Raw genomic sequence first — 19,696 nt, forward strand, 5'->3', positions numbered from 1 at the left:
CAAAAAATTTTCCCGGCAAAAATTTTTTTGCGGGAAAAGTGATTCCGCAATTTTTTTGGCGTTAAATTTTTGGCGGGAAAATTTTTGGGGGGAAAAATTTACAAGGTATTTTAAAGGTTTTTTACAGGGTATTTATAAAGTTTTACAATGTATTTTAAAAGGTTTTACAAGTTTTTTATAAGGTTTTACAAGTTATAAATACCTTATAAAACCTTATAAGTACCTTGTAAAACCTTTTAAAATACATTGTAAAACCTTACAAAACACTTGTAAATACTTTGTAAAACCTTTAAAATACCTTGTAATTTTTTCCCGCCAAAAATTTTCCCGCAAAAAAAATTTGCCAAAAAAATTGCGGAATCACTTTTCCCGCAAAAAAAAATTTTTGGCGGGAAAAATTTTTACGGGAAAATTTTACAAGGTATTTTAAAGGTTTTACAAGTTTTTACAAGTGTTTTGGCGGGAAAATTGCGGGATCACTTTTCCCGCCAAAAAAATATTTTGTATTTTGTGGACCTAGTTTTGTTTCAAATAAGGGTAAAATGGTCATTAAAAATTAAAAGAGGGCAAACTTAAAAATAGACTCTCAAAGGGTGCATTTTTGAAAAGGGGTATTGAAAAAAGGGCATTTTTAACAATTTCTCTATTAATTATGGACAAAAATTTAAAATTATTTTTTAAAAAATTGTTAACCAATGAGAATTGAAAAACTAAGATTTTATATCCAACTAAGATTTTATCTAAACTAATCCTAATAGACTATTCTATATCAAAAATAAAAATAATATCATTTTAATTCAAAATTAAAAAAACTATTGTTTAAATTTTTTTATCAATGCAGGATTTTAAGATTGAAATTGAAATTTCGTAAAAAAATTAAATAAAAATATTTTAAGATTCAGTTTTGTTATAATATTTTCACAAATTTTGAACTATAAAACGAAATTTAATATCACAATTCTAAAAGACGATATTAGATACTAACAAATATTTATATTTACCATGAAATAAACTCAAATAATAATAAATTTAAAGTAATTATCATTATGGTATTCGTTTAGAGCAAGTTTCGGAAATATCTAAACAATAGATTGTACATATTAATTTTGAAATATTTTGTGTTTTATTTTTTTCCTTCTCAACCGGATCTTCCTTAAATAAATCCATAATATATTGCACACATTTTTCGAAATAATGTAAACTAATTATATATTTGCATTCAAAACAAAATATACAGCAATAGCAGATCTTTTTCACAGATGTATCTCAAATTTTTATTTTTAGTCCAAAAATTGAATTAATTATGATTAAACAATGAAAGAAGAATATGCAAAATTTAACTAAGGAAAGAAACATTAATAAATTTGTTAAAATATATTTGTTACTTTAACAACATACATATTAATCCGCAAAACTCACAATATATATTGTATGGTATTTAAAGGTAAGCAAACAAGAATTTGGAACATGAATTTAATGGAATAAAATGAGAATAGGAATTACGAGACGGGATGAGAGGGAAACATAATAAAAGTCAAACTAAATACCCAACTGGTATGAGTTCGAGTTATGAGCACTATATAAAATAAATTTGTTTACACATAACCATGTACGTACGTTTTCAGTTATACATATTCTATTTATGATGGATACGGGACCGTACTATTTTTATTTCACGTATACAAGACGAGTTATGGGAAGAAGAATTTATGACAAATAATACAGGATGGGATAGATTTCCGTTCCAAAATAGTTACGTCTAGCTAATATACATAAAATAACTGAAACTAAAACCGAATTCATATCCTATTTAACACTTGTGATCAAGCTGTTAGAAATATTTTGATTAGTTTAGAACATAAAAACGTAACATCACTTAACTTTTGCAACTAACTTATATCTTAATTTTATCTTAAATATAATTTTGCATGTACGTGTAGGTTCGGATCTTAAAATATAATTATGCACTAACGCAATTGAATTTCGTTCATTACTCTAACTTTATAATATCTATTTACGAAGTTCACTAACACAACAAAATATTTTATATTTTTAAAATCTATAGAACAAGTTTTATGCACGTACGTGTGGATCCAGATCTAATATATCATTAAAACAACAAAATAATCTATATTGAATTAAAAAAAATTTAGAATTTTTATTAAAATATGAAACTCCGCACGTATATGCGGGTCATGATCTAGTTATTTTATTATGTGAGCTGTGAGAAATTAATTTTATCCACAAAAAAAACTCATATAATTAAATAATATTATTTATTATTTTATTATTACTTTTATAATTGAGAGACTATGATAAGAGACTTGCATTGCACATGTTCTAACTGCAGTCATCAACTGTTGAGCTTTGACCTAAAAAAAAAGAAAAAAAGAAAAAGATTAGAAAATTGAAAATAAAATATCCTAACCAAGAGGATTTGAGTCTTAAAAATATTACTCACAAAGAAATAATTCTTTTTTTGGTCAGCATGGTCTGTATTTATGCACAATGATTTATATTTAATTCCCTAATTAATGCAATATATTTTTTTAATGTGTCTATTTTGATTTTGTCATCAATGTCGTAACGTCTTTATTTGAATTCCTCTGGACCGTTTTTGCGCTTTTGTATGCTCATCTCATCTTTTGGATTCGAACTCTCTCTCGGCCCCGTCATAATCCTGCGAGCTCTATAGTTCGTTTTGACACGTAAAAGGATTTCGGCTCGGACATTCGACTGTGGGTCTTGCAATGCTGACTTGGCGATCACGTGGCTATCTTCCTCTAGATCAGGATCTGACATCAACACAAGACACATTGATTCACACTTGTATTCTAGAGGAGAATCCACACAACTAGAATAAGAAAGCAAAACAAAGCTGAATCTTTAAAGGTGAGAAAATTATGTTTTTTCTTATTTCTTTCAAATTCAAAGGTGTCTTACTAATGAAACAAAGAGTGAACTTCTATAGACTCATACATGGCAAGTTTATAACATTAAAGGGGAAAACAAATCAACATAAATGAATAATAAATTAACATAAATTTTTAATCAATCAAAGGCTTGATTGTTATGGCCTTTTTTGCTTGATTTTGGCCAAAAGAGGAAAACTTGAGGTTCCTTGTATCTAGACAGCTTGGACATGAATCCATGCATCCTTCATAGTCTCTTATCCATGTAGAAGGTCTCTAATTTGTGGCTATTCAGAAAAGAAAGAAGTTGATAGTATTTGACCTCCATATATGCAATCGTGTCCAAATTAAATAAGAAAACTCGACTCTTGGAGGGATCCACTTGATCTTGTGCATGAGGTTGCATCTAAGGACATGTGTGAGAGCATTTTGATGAAGTAAAGGATATCCGGATTTGATGTCTACATCACCTTAATTAGCTTGTTGTTATATGTGTAAAACTTCTTGCGCCGGCGAGAACTAAGGTCTTGGAATCTTCAACAACGTCACTTTGTCAAATAACCGTGACAACCTTTCACCTCTTGAACTACTCGTGGAAGCGTATTCGACTCACCATGAATTTGCTTATTCCAATCTACTAGTTAGCTTTGGTCTCCAAGCGTATATGGATCACAACTCGATTTATCCTATCTATCTTTATGTTGCTTTTGAGAATACCCCTTATTGTCATGTTTTAAATATTGGATCCTTGTATTCCTCTATTGTACTTGGATTTGGTTTGTTTAGGTGAATGAATGAAATAAAGTATTGGCGAAAAGAAAAAAAGTAGACGCATTTGAAAAAGGTAAATTCTAAAAAAAATTATAAACTAGCATAATATAAATCTGAATATCCAATAGCCTCTAAAATTATAAAATATTACTTACAGAGAAATAACAAGCCAACAACTTAATATCAAGTTAAAGACATAAAAAAAAAAATTGGGAATTTGTCTACCAAGGTGCAGTTTATAAACCACAATGTGTTGATTCACCTAAGAAAAAATTCTCAACACAGAGCATCTGATATCTAAAATTCCACAGAGAATATAAGCATGAACGTCAAGGGAATAAGGCACGTACTTCCAAATGACTTTTTTCGATTTTATGGAATGAAAACTATTTCCATAATTTTTCCTCTCTTGCTTTCTTATCATTATGTGACCGACCCCATGATCATTCATAATCAAACTTTCAATCGAAACTGATAACACAAATATACAGACAACAATAGCACATCAACAACAATCAAACGTTATAGTGTTCCCCTAAACTTTTTCTCTAATTGGACGAGCAAAATGCAATTCTGCTAAGCCAACAATAATCTCATCAAAGAGAGAACGTTTAAAGTTGGAGAGCATCAATCACAAAAATTAATTAGGTCGAAAGAGAAGCCTAATGAACAAGAAACGACGCCATTGAGTAATTTGACTTTATTTCTGGGGCAAATATGTATATTTAGGTTTTTGGTGGGTTGGTTGAGGATTTGAGGCACTTTAAAAGAATGAAAATGTATTTAAACCGATTCGGACAGGTCTTCTCTGGGGCGGTCGATATCCCGATTCAATCATTCATGATTCTACTCACCAAAAAAAAAATCATTCATGATTCTTTCTTTCTTTTTTTCGTCAGCCAATCAGTCATGATTCAAGTGTCACTAATATTTATTTATTTTGATATAGTTTATATTATCCAATAAAAAAGAGTATTTGCAACATGATAATAATTACTCCCTTTGTTTCAAAATATATGATGTTTTAGGGATTTTGTTTGTTTCAAAATATAGTATGTTTACAATTTTCTATGCAACTTTTTAATTCATTTGATATTTTATGACCATTAGTATTCAGCAGTCTTTTGTACCATTGGTTGAATTTTATTAAATTAAATATTAAATGATAGTTTTTTAAAGAAAAATAAATTTCTTAAAGTATGTGTATTTAGCTAAAGCATCATATATTTTGAAACAGAAGAAGTAATAAACAATAGTATCATCTTTTTATGAAAACATTTGACAAACAAAACTCTTCAAATCACCATCATATTTTGCACTTTTATTGGAAATGAAATAGATACTTAATAACTGATATCTGAAATGGGTATAAAAACCCCTCACCTTTCTTATAAAAAATATGAAAAACCTTCAACTTTTTTTGTGGGTTTTTTACCCCTCACCTTTTCATAAATGGTAAAATAAACTCTAGTATTAATAAACTTAATTTAAATTCAAACAAATCGTTATATTAAAACATAAATAAATATAAATAATTTGATTTAGGTTTTTCTTCTAAGATTCTAGTTTACAATCTTTTTCAAAATTGAATTTTTTTTAAGTCATGATGTAAAAGAGTTAATTAGTGAAGTTTTATTCGGTTGTGTTAAAAAAATTCATCAACGTGAAGTCTAACATATTTTGTTACGAATTATATGGAAATTTTTATATCAAACCGAATATGAGTTTATATTAATAAAAGTTTATTCGTTCGATCACACAAATTTACTAACGTGAAACCAAACCAAATTTTATAATACTACGAAAAGTACATGAATTTCTACATCAAAATATTTTCATTGGATAAACTAGAAAAGATTTACTAACAGTTAATATTTCTATATATATATATATATATATATTACAATATATTAAAAGATATTATAAATTATATTTAATGAATCATTATTTAACTATATTTTTATCCAAAACCTGAACACTCGAACAAAAAAATCAAATGTAATATCCTATAAATTTTGTACTTTATATAACATAACTTCTAATGGTAACAAAAATAATTTGTCTAATCTCAACTGAATGGTGAATGAATTTTCATACCGCAAAAACCCTAATTTTAGAGAGAAAAATCGTAAACTCGATTTTAAAAAAATTAAGTTAAATTTATTAATATTAGGGTTTATTTGACCATTTATAAAAAGGTGAGGGTTTAAAACCCCAAAAAGCTGAGGGTTTTTTACATATTTTTAGGAGATGTGGGGGTTTTTTTACCAATTTTTCCGTCAATCATTCATGATTCTTTCTTTCTTTTTTCGTCAGCCAATCAGTCATAATTCAAGTGTCATTAATATTTATTTATTTTGATATAGTTTATATTATCCTATAAAAAGGAGTATTTGCAACATGATAATGATTAATATAGGGATTTTGGTCTAATGTGTCATATACTGTATCAAAACTTACAGAAATTACCACAAAATATTTGTCTTTCCAAATGTGCCATAATGGTGGACAAGACTTTGGATCGAAAATTTTTGGTAGACAAAAAATGTTGTCCACCTTTGAAACAACTGATTGGCAATATATTTGGTGGACAAAAATTTTGTTCACCTTTGAAACAACAGACTTTTGGTGGAGAAGAATTCGAAACGACATTCAAAAATTTGGATAGATAAGAAATGTTGTCAACTATTATGGCACATTTGGAAAAATTTATGTTTTGTGGCATTTTTGCTAAGTTTTTGAACAGTAAATGACACATTAGTTAGATTTCTCATTAATAAACTATAGTATCATCTTTTTAAGAAATTGACAAACAAAACTTCACCACCATATTTTGCACTTTATTGGAAATGAAATCATATAAATGAAATTTTTTTGGCGGAAAAATTTTTGTCATAAAGATTTTTGGCGGGAAAATCTATTTTTGTCATTTTGTTGACTTTATTATTTTTCAAATAGAGATAAAATGGTCATTAAAAATTAAAAAAGTGCATAAATGAAACTAGCTAGAAAATAGGGTATTTTTGAAAATGTGTATCAAAGAAAGGGTATTTCTTACAATTTCTATTTATTTTCATGTTTTCATATATTATAATATATATATATATATATATATATATATATGATTAGTGACAATGAAAATTAGTTGAATTTACGATTTATTCTAGGCAAATATAAGATACTAAATCAACACTACTTTTTTGTTTATTTAAAAATACTTTAAAGATATTTTTTAAGGTAAGTAATTATAAATAATTGTTAAATAATTTAACTAAAATGAATAAATAAATAAACAAAAAAATGAATTATTTACTCGAGAGTTAGAGAAATACTATATCAAAATGATTATTAGAAAAAAAAACCAAAACAATTATTTATCAAATTAATTCAGTCGATGTAAATTATTATAACTAATAAATTATGGATGAAAAAACCCGCACTTTGTGCGGATATTGACCTATCCTATACTATTATTTGGGGAGTACAATTTACAATTATCATTAATTAACCTTCTCATTTATAAGAATTTACTTAAGAATGCCATTAGAAATAAAATTTTATAGAGTAAATTAATTCAACTCATTAAGGAATAAACAAGTCAAATACTATTTTATGCAATTTAATTAATTTAATTTAATTATAAAAACAAAAATCTATTATTAATTTCTTTAAAAAGAATGACCAATCAAAATGACCATATAAGATTTGATATCTAACTTACCATATTAATTTGTTATTAATCATTATACTTCACCTCTCATCTTTATATGATTCTATTTTTATAAATAACTAAATCATTATATCATCTATATGATTAAAAAAAAAAGTAAATTTTTTCCGGATATACCAAAATTTGAATTTTTTAAAACGAATTTAAATTATTCAATGTATGAAAGAACAAATATAACAGGTCAAAATTCATATTTGAATAATATATTCCATTTTTTTTTTAATATCATCAATACTTAATAGATCAAAAATTTATGAAGTATAAATACTCTAATTTGATTTTTTGAAACAAATATTTATAATAGACGGCGGGTTGAATATAATACATTATATGATGAAGTGAATTATGATCCTTATAACTATTTGAATATTTATATTTAATTTCATATCATTTTTTAAAAAAATTCATAATTTTACATACTACAATAAAAAATTTTAAAGACTTTAATTTGGAACATTTTAAAAAAGTATAATTTAATATATTAAAGAATATCATAAATATTTAATTAATAGATTAAAAAGATTAAAAAAAGTTATAAATACATTAATTTGTTTTCTAAAAAGATATGTTTAAAATATTTATAGTAGGCGACGAGTTAAATGTAATGTATAATATGGTAGAAAGTTATGATCCTTATAACAGACGATATTTTAAGATTTTATGATGAGATGAGTTAAATAAGGTTTGACAGTACTTCTTAATATTTGAAAATTTGATTCTGCAAGCAATTTTGAAAAAATAAATAATAGATTGTGTCGCAATATTTTCATAGAGATTGTAAAATGAAAATATAGACTCCACACACATATTGAATTTGGTATTATTATATACCAAATATATGTTCATAACATATTTGATTATGTGAATAATTGGTAAATTCCGTAATTAGCTCAATCAAGTATCTATTTCAACAACCAATAAATTAGAATTTGAAAAAATAATTTCCTAAATTAATTCAAAATAATAGCTAATTTTCTTAAGTAATTCAAAATAATCTACGTTTTAGATGCGATTCATTTATGATATTTTGATTTTTGATCTAACTAAATTATATGCACTCTCATTTTGTGGTTGTTAACATAAATTAACTCATTCTTCAAACAATATTATTTTTTAAAAAAACTAATCTTATTTTCCGTTTTCATATCTTGAAAAAAATATTCATAATTGAATATTATAGAAAAAGGAAAATATATTCATTCTAATATTATATATAGGGACTGACAAAAAAATATATAGGAAAAAAAAATATTCATAATTGAATATTATAGAAAAAGGAAAATATATTCATTCTAATATTATATATAGGGACTGACAAAAAAATTATTTTTTCATTTACTATTATAACATATCACAATTTTATTCTAAAACATAAAATTTATTAATTTTGTAATAAATGAAATTCAACCCGTACTGTAGTACGGGTGATGATCTAGTTAGATACTTAATAATTGACCTATTATATACCTATTTCTTTTCTATATGGTTAATTTTATGTGTTATTGAGATTCTAAATCATATAAATATAAATCAACGTATAAATCTTTCTATATATATATATATATATATATATATATATATATACATTTTTGGAGATATTTATGAAATAAATCCTGGAGTTCCAACTTATTTACTATCAAATGTCATTGACATTAATTATTTAGAGTTACAAAACTAAATCAAAGATATTAACATAAAAAATCGTTTCCAAAAATCTTAATCTAATATATTAACCATAACTAATCCTTGCAATAATTACATCCATATTCAATTCGATTTCCTTAAAAGATCTAAAAAATCTCTACATTTAATCGTGTCATTCAAATCTTAATCCGATTTTTAATCTTTAATCTTAACCGTCGGTCATACGCAATTAATTCGGAATCATTATATAGAATTAATTATTACAGTATTAACTAAAATTTTAAAATATATATATATATAGAGTCAAACTTTTAAATTGACTCTAATTATATGCCTATTAAATAAAATATTATTTAAAAAGTAACAAAATGATGTTTAATTTTACGGAACGGGTTATATAGTGGGACGGGTTTGGATCGATATTAATATGAAACAGTATATATATCACGGATGAAATCCTGAAATTAATAATTAAAATACAATTATACAATCTTAAACACCTAACAAAATAAATACTATTAAAAAATACAACTTAAAATTTAATTTTTAGTTTAAAAAATCGACCCGCAAAATCTAGTATCTGTGCAAAACTAAATACAAAAAAATAAATAATAAAGGTTCCTAGGGCTCCATGCGGACGAGATGCCATGCGAAATGAACAACTATTATTTAACTTAAAGGTCAGATAAAAAAAGATGTTCAAATCTGCAGATCTACCAACTAAATCAACAATAACTAAAACGTTCTTCGCTGTGAAGTTCCATATCAGTGGTGGTGAACATGGAAGCCATAAGAGTTTTTGGACCAAAACTTGGATCTAAACTCTCTATTCGTTCTCAGACCAGTGCATTTCCGCCATGCAAACTCTCTCCCTTTCCGCTGACTCAAATTTCCAGCAAGCCTCTCCATCTTATTCCTTTGAGGGCCACTACTATTCCTCTGGCTTGTGATGATAAAGAAAATAATCGCAAATTCGAAAAGTTGGGTCCTTCTGAATGGGGTCATCAATTCCTCTCTGCTCATGTTGATCTCTCAGTAAGTCTCTGTCTCTTGCCGTTATATAGGGGATATGAAGTCATGTTTATACCTTTTTTTATGTTTAAAGGAAATGGAGGCGCTCGGGAGAGAGATAGAGGCACTAAAGCCGAAAGTGAGGGACATGTTCAAGTCTTTCAAAGGAATGAAGTCGAACAAGAAGAATTTTCTTTTAATATATTTGCTTGTGAGTCTTGGTCTCGCACATCATTTCGAGGATGAGATCGAGAAGAGTATCAAAGATGATTCCCAAGAGATGGAGGAGATGATGGCGGGTGAAAATGATTTGTACACAGTTTCCATCATCTTCTGGGTTTTCAGGACATATGGTCACAACATTTCTTCCGGTAAGGATTTTCTAGCTAGGTTTGTGATCATACTATATCTATTAATAAATTAGTAGTATATGAAACTAGCTAGGCTATAGTAGGTAGCAGATTGAGGTTGAACGGATCCGAATATCATAATACTTCCGGATCCATAGCTCATAGATATCGGACTTCGAATATCTACAAAAACAAAATATCTAAAGCTCATAAAATAATTCGAATGAAAATAATAAACATTTTAAGAACATTAAATAAAATATATAATATAATTAATCAAAACAGAAGGGAGAAAGAAAAAAATGACTAGTAAATCAAGAAATTTTGAAGTTGCTTTTGGAATACATAATACTTTATATATTTGAAGTTATAGAGTATCTCTTGGAGATTCTCTAAGAATATTTGACGTAACCTTAACAAATTTAGTTAAAACAATCAAATGAAATAGCCTTACATATTAAAATTATATAATTTAAGTGGTGTGAGTGTTGGCAAAAAAAATAAAAGTGAGTTTAAGTGATCTCACTTCCTCCAACGATGGTCCGTGATTAAATCTAAATTCTATATTAAAGTCCCTTTTTAATATGTCTATATAATTATACTAGGTTTGAGGAGGAAAACAAATCATAGTACGTCAAATTTATATATATTTTTAAAATTAACTCATCAAAAATACGTTTAATAGAAAATTTTGATATGATCTAAAAATATCATGAGACAGTCCTTGTGATCATGATCGACGTTTGCACTCAAAGTCTTTGTTATAATTTTATTCGTATTTATGACAAAAGGTAATTACCATTTTGTTCAATAGATGTTTTTAACAGATTCAAAGGGGACAACGGAAAATTTAAGGAATGTCTTGCCACCGATGCTAAGGGTATCCTGAGCTTGTATGAAGCTGCTCACATGGGGACGACGACCGATTATATATTGGATGAAGCCTTGAGCTTCGCATTGAGTTACTTGAAGTCGTTAGCAGCAAGTGGGATATGCAAACCTAATCTCTCAGGCGTATACGAAATGCATTGTGTCTACCGCAGCATAAGAACGTGGAGATATTAGTCGCAAAGGAATATATCCGGTTCTATAAACAAGAAGAAGATTGCGATAATACGCTACTCAAGTTTGCCAAGCTTAACCTCAAATTCCTACAGCTACATTACCTTCAAGAACTCAAAATCCTTTCAAAGTATGTAATTATACTATAATCTCCTCATGCAATAATATACATGCATATTTGATATATCCACCTTTTGGAGCTTGACATATTTTTAACGTTTGGATGCAAGATGGTACAAGGAACAAGACTTTGAATCTAAGTTGCCACCTTACTACAGAGACAGAATCGCGGAACTGCACCTCGCTACGCTAGCATACATCAATCCAAAATACTCACGTGTGAGAATTTTTCTGACTAAGATTTACACGATTCAAATAATTCTAGATGATACATGTGACAGATATGCTTCTCTTCGCCAACCATCGAAAGGTACCCTACCTTATCAAAGTATCTCAAGTCCTCGTTTAAAAAAAGAGGCAACATTAGAGCCTAAATTTACATAAAATCCCAGAAAAAAAATTGATGATAGATATACATATTGATAATGTAGATGGGATCCCAATGATCATGCCATGGATGGACTACCAGATTATTTAAAATCTGTGGCTAAATTTATATTTAATACCTTCCAAGAGTTTGAAAGAGAAGTGGGGTCAGAATCAGGAGGATCTTACAGCTTGAAAGCTACAATTGAAGACGTGAGCCGTCAAATTATTCAATATCTTAAATAATAGTAATTGTACTAGTAATGTTCACACTTTTGCGCCATTGCAGTGCAAGAGAATGATGAGAAGCAATCTTCAACTGGCCAAATGGGCAGTAACGGGTCACTTGCCTGGCTTTGATGAGTACCTAGATGTTGCTGGAGTCGAGATAGCCATAGATTTTACCTTGGCAGGTATTTTGTTGGGTATGGACAATATCAACAAGAAAGAAGCTTATGAGTGGTTGATATTTAGAGACAAACTCGTTAGAGCAATGTCTACAAAAGCAAGACTGGTGAATGATTTGTTTGGCTATAAGGTAGGGAAAATGTATTCCTACTTTTATTTAGTTTTTCGATAATCATATATATATGTTGTTATTTGATAAACAAACTTAACATGTGAGATGATTAGGATGACATGAGGAGAGGATATGTCACGAACTCGATTAACTGTTATAAGAAGCAATATGGAGTTACCGAAGAAGAAGCCTTTAGAAAGCTTCATCAAATAGTTGCGGAAGGTGATAAGATGATGAATGAGGAGTTTTTGAAGCCAATCAATGTGCCACATCAGGTTCTAAAAGCAGTCCTCGACACGTTACGTGCGGTTAATATTTGCTACGACAATGAAGATGGATTTACCCGTCTCGATGGCAATCTCAAGAACTACATCACGTCTATGTACGTTGATATTTGAGGACTTAATTAAGTGTATCATTTACTTCTTGTTTGCTTTGAGTTGCTTTCCTTTTTCAAGGTTTTGGTTTTGTATTGCTTTTCTTTTCGTAGTAGGGTTTAAGTTGTCTTTATAAATTTATATATCTTCCATATTGAGGGATCGAATCGATTCATACTTTGATTTGAGCTTGAATTTATAAACCAAAAAAAAAAAAAGAGGAAAACTCTTGTTTCCCATTATTCTGATCATTTTTCAAGAATTCTACTGGTTTATGAAGGCTTTGCTAACAAGTTTCTAGGATTTTGATCAACCTTACACACTAGCATTATCGTTCCATCATTTTTGGTATCAAACATTTTGCTCATATGGTTCACGGTCAATCCCGACTTAAGTTATGCCTCCAAAAAACAATGAAGGAAACGCAGCTCGAACCAATGAATGGGCCAAACTTAGCTGAAAATTGCTTGCAGTGCAAAAAAATATGTAAGCAAATAATTCATAAGTCTATTCACGAGTGGCGAAATAATGTTGCGGAACCAAATAAAACTTGTCGCCATTATTACCAGTATGAACCCTATGTTCGATCAAGAGGACCACGACGACGATAACCCGTTCCCTAAAGAATTACATTTTTGAAATCACAGCGGGCAAGAACTATTGAAGTGATGCTCCTAGAAAACTTCATTCTGTCTATTGTTTTAAAAATAAAAGTCTCCAATAAGATGCTAGAGAGTGCAATAGCATTAATCAGATACTAGACAGTTTGGACCGCAAAACAAAATTAGTTACAAAAAACAGATTGTACACATTTTCACAACTAAAATCAATTTTTTTGACAAAAAAGGAAAAAAAGAAAAGGAAAAAAGAGAACTTAAATATCTGAGATCACAATAGATTCTCTTAAGTTTAAATTCATCTCTTAGGCTTCAATGATGGGAACCTTAAAGACGTCATATTTGCTTGTCAGCTTCTTGTAACCTACAGAGAAAGGCTCAAGCTTGTACTATATATATGGTGTTCTTTTTCTATATAAAGTATTAAAGTTACGTTTGTAGGTGGAATAAAAATATATGGACTGCAAATAACTTTATAATTATTCAAAAGTTTCATTATATTTTTCATCATGCAATAATGTTTTTAAATATATAAGTAACTTTATGAATTAGTTTATCCTCGGCAGTAAACAATAAAATTCTTTTTTGAAATTGAAGATTGTACACATTCACCGACGAGAAATCAATGTCTTGACACATTAAAAGATTAACACAATATAAAGGACTTGAAATATTGATTAGAGAGAGTTCTTGATTATGGGGGAGTTCACTATTTATAGAGGAGATTTGACATGTTTGAATTTAGTTTGTTTTAAATTTAGAACTGGTTTCACTACCTGATGTTAGTGAAGAGAATCCATATGTGTGGTGAGAACAGTTAAGAACTTGGTTTCCGCTGCTAGTGATGTTTACGTTCTTAACACGATTCTGGTTTGAACAAGTTTTTAATTTGATTATGATAGATGTTGGACTTTATCCTTGTCTAGATATTGCTTGTTCTGTTTTTGTTGTAATGGTTTGTTTAGTATTTTTTCAGGTGGAACCAGAAGGATGCTTTAGTATCAAATTAAATGAAGTCAAAAAGGGGAGGTTGAAGATGCAGATTCTGGATCAGCTTGTTTATATAACAAAAACTTTGAAGAATTGGCTTATTTATAGAGATATTTTACAAAAACTTTGAAGAATTGACTTATTTATAGAAGACTCATGTGATATAATGATAATGAAACATTACTTTCCTTAGGCGATATAATGAAAGACAACACAATTCTTGATAATCGTTACGGTGCCTCACAATCTCTTATTCCTAAGAAAATACAAAGCTCACATCAATGTAAAATAGGTCTTCGGCCATAAAGTTTCTACTAAATACATCACAGAAAGAGTAAACATAACTACAATAAAGATCGAGAAAAAACAAGCAGTGGATCAAAAGAAGAGATTCAACTAGATAAATAGCTATTTACGGAAATAATTTACACTGAACAAACCATCTAGTATTAGGTCCGTTGTAATTAAGTAACAATAGTGTTTTTACCTTCGTTTCTCACTTGCTACTATAACACACTTAAAAATTAAAAAATATTAAATTTTATTTTATTTTTAAAAGTTAAAACCCGTCTATCGGATCGGACGAACTTAGATATCCGAAATAATCTAATATTGAAAAATCTTTAGTTATATTTTTTAACATTATGTTTTCTGTTTCAAAACTTAACCAATTTTTACTAAAAATAAACAAATTGTTATTTTTGTTAATTTTGAAAACCGAACCGAAACAGTTGCAAACCTGATATTTATCCGACCCAAAACTAAACTGAATAGTTATAAAAATCGAACGGATATTAAACTCTCTTATTTGATAATCAGAAAAATCGAAACCGAATCCGATCGGAAACTCGAATGCCAAAGTCTAATTTTTTAAGTCACCTTAACCGATTGCTCTCCTGTCGGTCGGAAGAAATCATGATTCCATCAGTCATAATTTTTTTTGGTCGGCCAACACATTTAATTGTCATCAATATGTGCTGCCAAAAAAAAAAACAAAATTGCCATCACTACACTATGTAAAAAAAAAGAAGAAAAAAAACATTATTGGATCTTATCTTCTTTTCTTTTTTTCTATTCAACCTATTTTTGTTATTTAACATTCAGCCGCAGTCTACAAACTTACTTTTTGTATTGGGAAAATTGGATATATAAGATATCTACTAAATTTTTTGTCTAAATATATTTTATTTTGGTAGATTAGTCAAATAGGTTTTTAAAAAAATCAAAACCCAACTTTACCCTCATTTTCTCTCAAATTAATTCAAAATTGATTTAAAAAATAAAACTTCCTAATTTATTTACAAAAATTAAATAGAAATCTAAAAAGTCAAAACCGGTTATAATTACGGGCTCGTGTCTCCGGTTCTTGGTTTATTGGCTTACAATTCAAACCCGTATGGTGTGGCTGTGAATCCTTATGAGATTAACATAATAGGCACGGAACAAAACTCTATTTTGATCAAGTTCTTGAGTAGCGTGGCAAGTGGGAGCCCTAAACCTAACACGAAGAAGAACTCATCTCTCTTGTGTGCTTGCTTCACAAGTAACGGTAACATAACGTTTAGGGAGCAAGTTTCAGCCTCCGTTTTCTTGGGAACAAGACAAGGGCATTATGTGCTGGTGATTAGAGCTCATGATAGTAGTGGTCGTGGTAGTACGTTGGTAACGCCGCCGTCATCTCCGGCGGTGAATGACGGTGGCGGAGGGAAATTGGCGGTTGGGAGTGTGATTGGGTCAATGATTGGAGCGTTTCTGTTACGGTTATTGGTGGTGGCGATGGTAGTGAAAGGGAAGAAGAAAACTATGAGAGAGGAGATGGAGAGGAGAGCTTATGAAGAAGAAGCACTTCCGGTTTCAATGGTGGGTCATGTTAGAGCTAATCCTAATGCTTCAAGAACAAGAACGGTTCCAAGATTTGACAATACTAGGTACAGTAAGTCAGTAACAAGTAACAACAATCGTAAATTAGGTAGATCGTCCTTCTTGATATAATATTTTCCATTTTTAGTGTTAATTGAACCTCTCTTTTTTCTATTTATGTTGGATTGTAAGTTGTAAGATTTCATTATTTAGGAGATAATATGTGGAATTAACTGTATTGAAAATGTTGTAACACAGTTTAAGTTGTTTTGGGCTAGTTGGTTAATTACATACATTTTGAAATCGAAAGTGATGGCTTAGCTTAGGGTTTAGAAACGTTTTGGTTTTAACTTTTTCTAAAAAATATAGATAACGATTTCTGAATTATGTAGATCATAATCTAAACAATTAATATCCATTTAAAACGTAATCTATAATAAATATTTACTTTCCTTTTCTGAAAATTTACTATCTATATTTAGAAAATTCTAAAATTTTCAGAAAACCAAATCTACAATATAGTAGAATTTACATTCTAAAAGAAGATTACAAATTCTAATGATGGCAGAAGATGTAGTAATTAGTAGAATATGTATTCAAAAAGATTTAGAACATAGAGTAGAGCGTAGAATGCATGTTCTAAATATTTTAGATATATGATTTTCGAACTTCTAAAATTTTTAGAACAGAAAACTAGTCTAAAATTTGTAGAACATGTATAAAAATGTAGAATACACACTCTGACTTTCGCAGAACTCTAGAAAACATGTTCTAACAAAATTAGAAAAAACTTTATCTATCAAAAAATCAATTTTTTTTCCAATCAAATCTAAAAATTTTCACTTCAAATCATCTCTACTTTTGTATATCTACCTATTCTTGTGATTAATTATTTTTAAAAATGCTTAAAATAGGGTGTAGGGGTAGTTTGGTCCAAAGTGACAATTTCACCAAAAAGGTATATATAGACAAAAATTTTAGTAGATATCATTTTTTTCCAATTTTGCGGTAAAAATATAAAAATAGAAGCTAATTTATCAATTTGCGATAACAGTTTTTTTTTAATTACTTGTCTTCTGACTTAGCAGAAACTAGACACATTACATATGACTCAACAAAACTGATTAACACTATTTCGGTTAGTATTGATTTTAGTCAATCTGATATTTTCTGTAGTTTACTAAAAAAAAAAAGTCTAATCAAATAAAAATATAAAATAATCTTCATTATTGCAAATGGGAAGAAAAGATCTCACATATCTTTGATCAAGAACCAAACTATCTTACTATCAAAAAATAAAATAAAAATACATGTAATATACAGTGAGTTTCCCTTACACGTACTGTATAAAAATGTTGGTGATCATAATTCACAGCTAGCTTTGAGTGAATTTTTTTTTTCAATCTAATATTAAATTATATTTAAAAAAATAGGTTTTTACAACCAAGATTAAAGAGGCTTTAGAGTGATTATTAATAATTTTACACAAGCACAGCATTGGTTTTCTTACATAAATTTGGTATATATATTTATGTACTTGGTTGAATTATGTGCAACGTATCCAGTTTCTTCTCCTTAAACATATGAAAAGTCTCTTAGAGCATCTCCAACGGTAGTGTCTTAAAAAGTGTCTGAAGATTAAAAAAATAAAAAGTAATAAAAAAGTAGGAAAAAAAGTAGACACGTTTCTGGTTTGAGAAACTTTGAAAAACTGTGTCTACACTTGTCTTTATATTATTGGCCAAATTCTCTCTTTATAATTTATAATTTAAATAAATAACTTATTTATCATAAAATAATTAAAATAATATTTTTGAGACATCCACACAGTATCTAAGACCATCTCCAAAGTTTCTCAAACAAAAAAAAATTAGTATTTTAATAAATTTCAGTTATATAATTATTTTTTAATCATAAATATAATATTGAACCAATAGATGAAAAGCAAGTGGTTTAGTGGGTTTCTCAGAGTTTTTCAAATGAGACATTTTGAGACATTCTCTCTTTTCTCTTTCTTACTTTTTAATTTTTTTATATTTTTTTAAGATAGAGTGTCTCAATGAGACACCATTGATGGAGATGTTCTAAAAGATGGAGAAACAAATCAGATGGATAAACAAAATCAAGAAGAAGAAAAAATAAAGAAAACTATTATTTTATTTAAATAAATCAGATGAGAAACAAATTTGCACATCTAAAGGAGAAGTAAATTAAACAAATTGCCACTCTATGAAGTTATTGCTTTCATGTGACAAAAGCATTGTGCCTATAAATTTGATGGTGAAACTTAGATTTCCCATATCATTAGTGGTGAAAATGGAAGCCATAACAATTTTTAGATCTAAACTCTCTATTCGTTCTGAAACCAAAACATTACCGGCATGCAAAGTGTCTCGCTTTCCGCTGACGTCATTTCCCGGCAAGCATGCACATATTGTTCCTTTGAAGGCCACTACTATTACTTCTCTGGCTTATTGTGACGATGAAGAAAATAATCGCAAGTACAAAGAGATGGCCCCTTCTGAATGGGGTCATCGATTCCTCTCTGCTCATGTTGATTTCTCAGTAAGTTTCTCTCTTTCTGTCTTTTTCTACATATGAGTCGTCATGCATGTTTATATATATTACTATATTTATTAAGGAAATGGATGTGCTTGGGAGAGAGATAGAGGCACTAAAGCCGCAAATGAGGGACATGTTGATGTCTTCCAAAGGCATTAATAAGTCGAGCAAGAAGAAAATCCTATTTATCTATTTGCTTGTGAGTCTTGGTCTCGCGTTTCATTTCGAGGATGAGATCGAGGAGAGTCTAAAAGATGGTCTTCGAGAGATAGAGGAGATTATGGCTGGTGAAGATGATTTGTACACAGTTTCCATCATCTTCTGGGTTTTCAGGACATATGGTCACAACATTTCTTCTGGTAAGGATTAATTCTCTAGCTAGGTTGTGATTAGACCGTCGTCGTTTGGCCTTTGCAACTAGTATACAATGGCAATCAAGAATCTATATATACATTTTTGGATCACAATTAGCAAATAAATCCTGAAGTTGAGAAGTATTTACAATGGCATGCCATTAGCATTAATTATTTAGATTTGTTTTATTTAAGTAAAGATTGTTAAATGAAATTCATTTCTCATATATTTAGCAAAAGTCTGTACAAAATCTTTCCTTATCTATTTAAGTAAAGATTTTGAAATCAAATATGTTCTCAACAATTTACCAAAAATCTCTACACAATCTTTTTAAAAATCTCGACTTAGTTAACTTCTGATTTTTATCTGCAAAAAAGAAAAAAATTAATAGTAACGAGTGATGTAAAAATCGGGAATGTTGATATTATAATTTCTTCTACTTTTTTTTTT

The 19,696-nt window shown here is 28.8% G+C and overlaps 3 protein-coding genes across 3 annotated transcripts; all 3 read left to right on the forward strand.

Annotated features, from left to right (window-relative positions):
• The first annotated feature begins 9,837 nt into the window (after window positions 1–9,837).
• LOC9330195 (terpenoid synthase 28) lies at window positions 9,838–12,913 on the forward strand. The gene is given in 9 exon segments (XM_021010994.1): window positions 9,838–10,092; window positions 10,163–10,439; window positions 11,233–11,424; window positions 11,427–11,610; window positions 11,711–11,895; window positions 11,898–11,910; window positions 12,032–12,179; window positions 12,256–12,504; window positions 12,600–12,913. Coding segments are annotated over 9 exon segments (1,788 nt in total). The 3' UTR covers window positions 12,885–12,913.
• Window positions 12,914–14,671: 1,758 nt separating this feature from the next.
• Window positions 14,672–16,765, forward strand: LOC9327517. Its single transcript, XM_021010520.1, has 2 exons — window positions 14,672–14,753; window positions 15,798–16,765. The coding sequence occupies exons 1-2, from the start codon at window positions 14,672–14,674 to the stop codon at window positions 16,460–16,462; spliced, it is 747 nt and encodes a 248-aa protein (XP_020866179.1). The 3' UTR covers window positions 16,463–16,765.
• A 1,778-nt stretch (window positions 16,766–18,543) lies between these two features.
• On the forward strand, window positions 18,544–19,304 carry LOC9327518 (terpenoid synthase 28). The gene is made up of 2 exons (XM_021014075.1): window positions 18,544–18,895; window positions 18,972–19,304. The coding sequence occupies exons 1-2, from the start codon at window positions 18,560–18,562 to the stop codon at window positions 19,260–19,262; spliced, it is 627 nt and encodes a 208-aa protein (XP_020869734.1). The 5' UTR covers window positions 18,544–18,559; the 3' UTR covers window positions 19,263–19,304.
• The last annotated feature ends 392 nt before the right edge of the window (window positions 19,305–19,696 follow it).

Source organism: Arabidopsis lyrata (assembly GCF_000004255.2).
Source record: "Arabidopsis lyrata subsp. lyrata unplaced genomic scaffold ARALYscaffold_1, whole genome shotgun sequence".
Lineage (NCBI taxonomy): Eukaryota > Viridiplantae > Streptophyta > Magnoliopsida > Brassicales > Brassicaceae > Arabidopsis > Arabidopsis lyrata.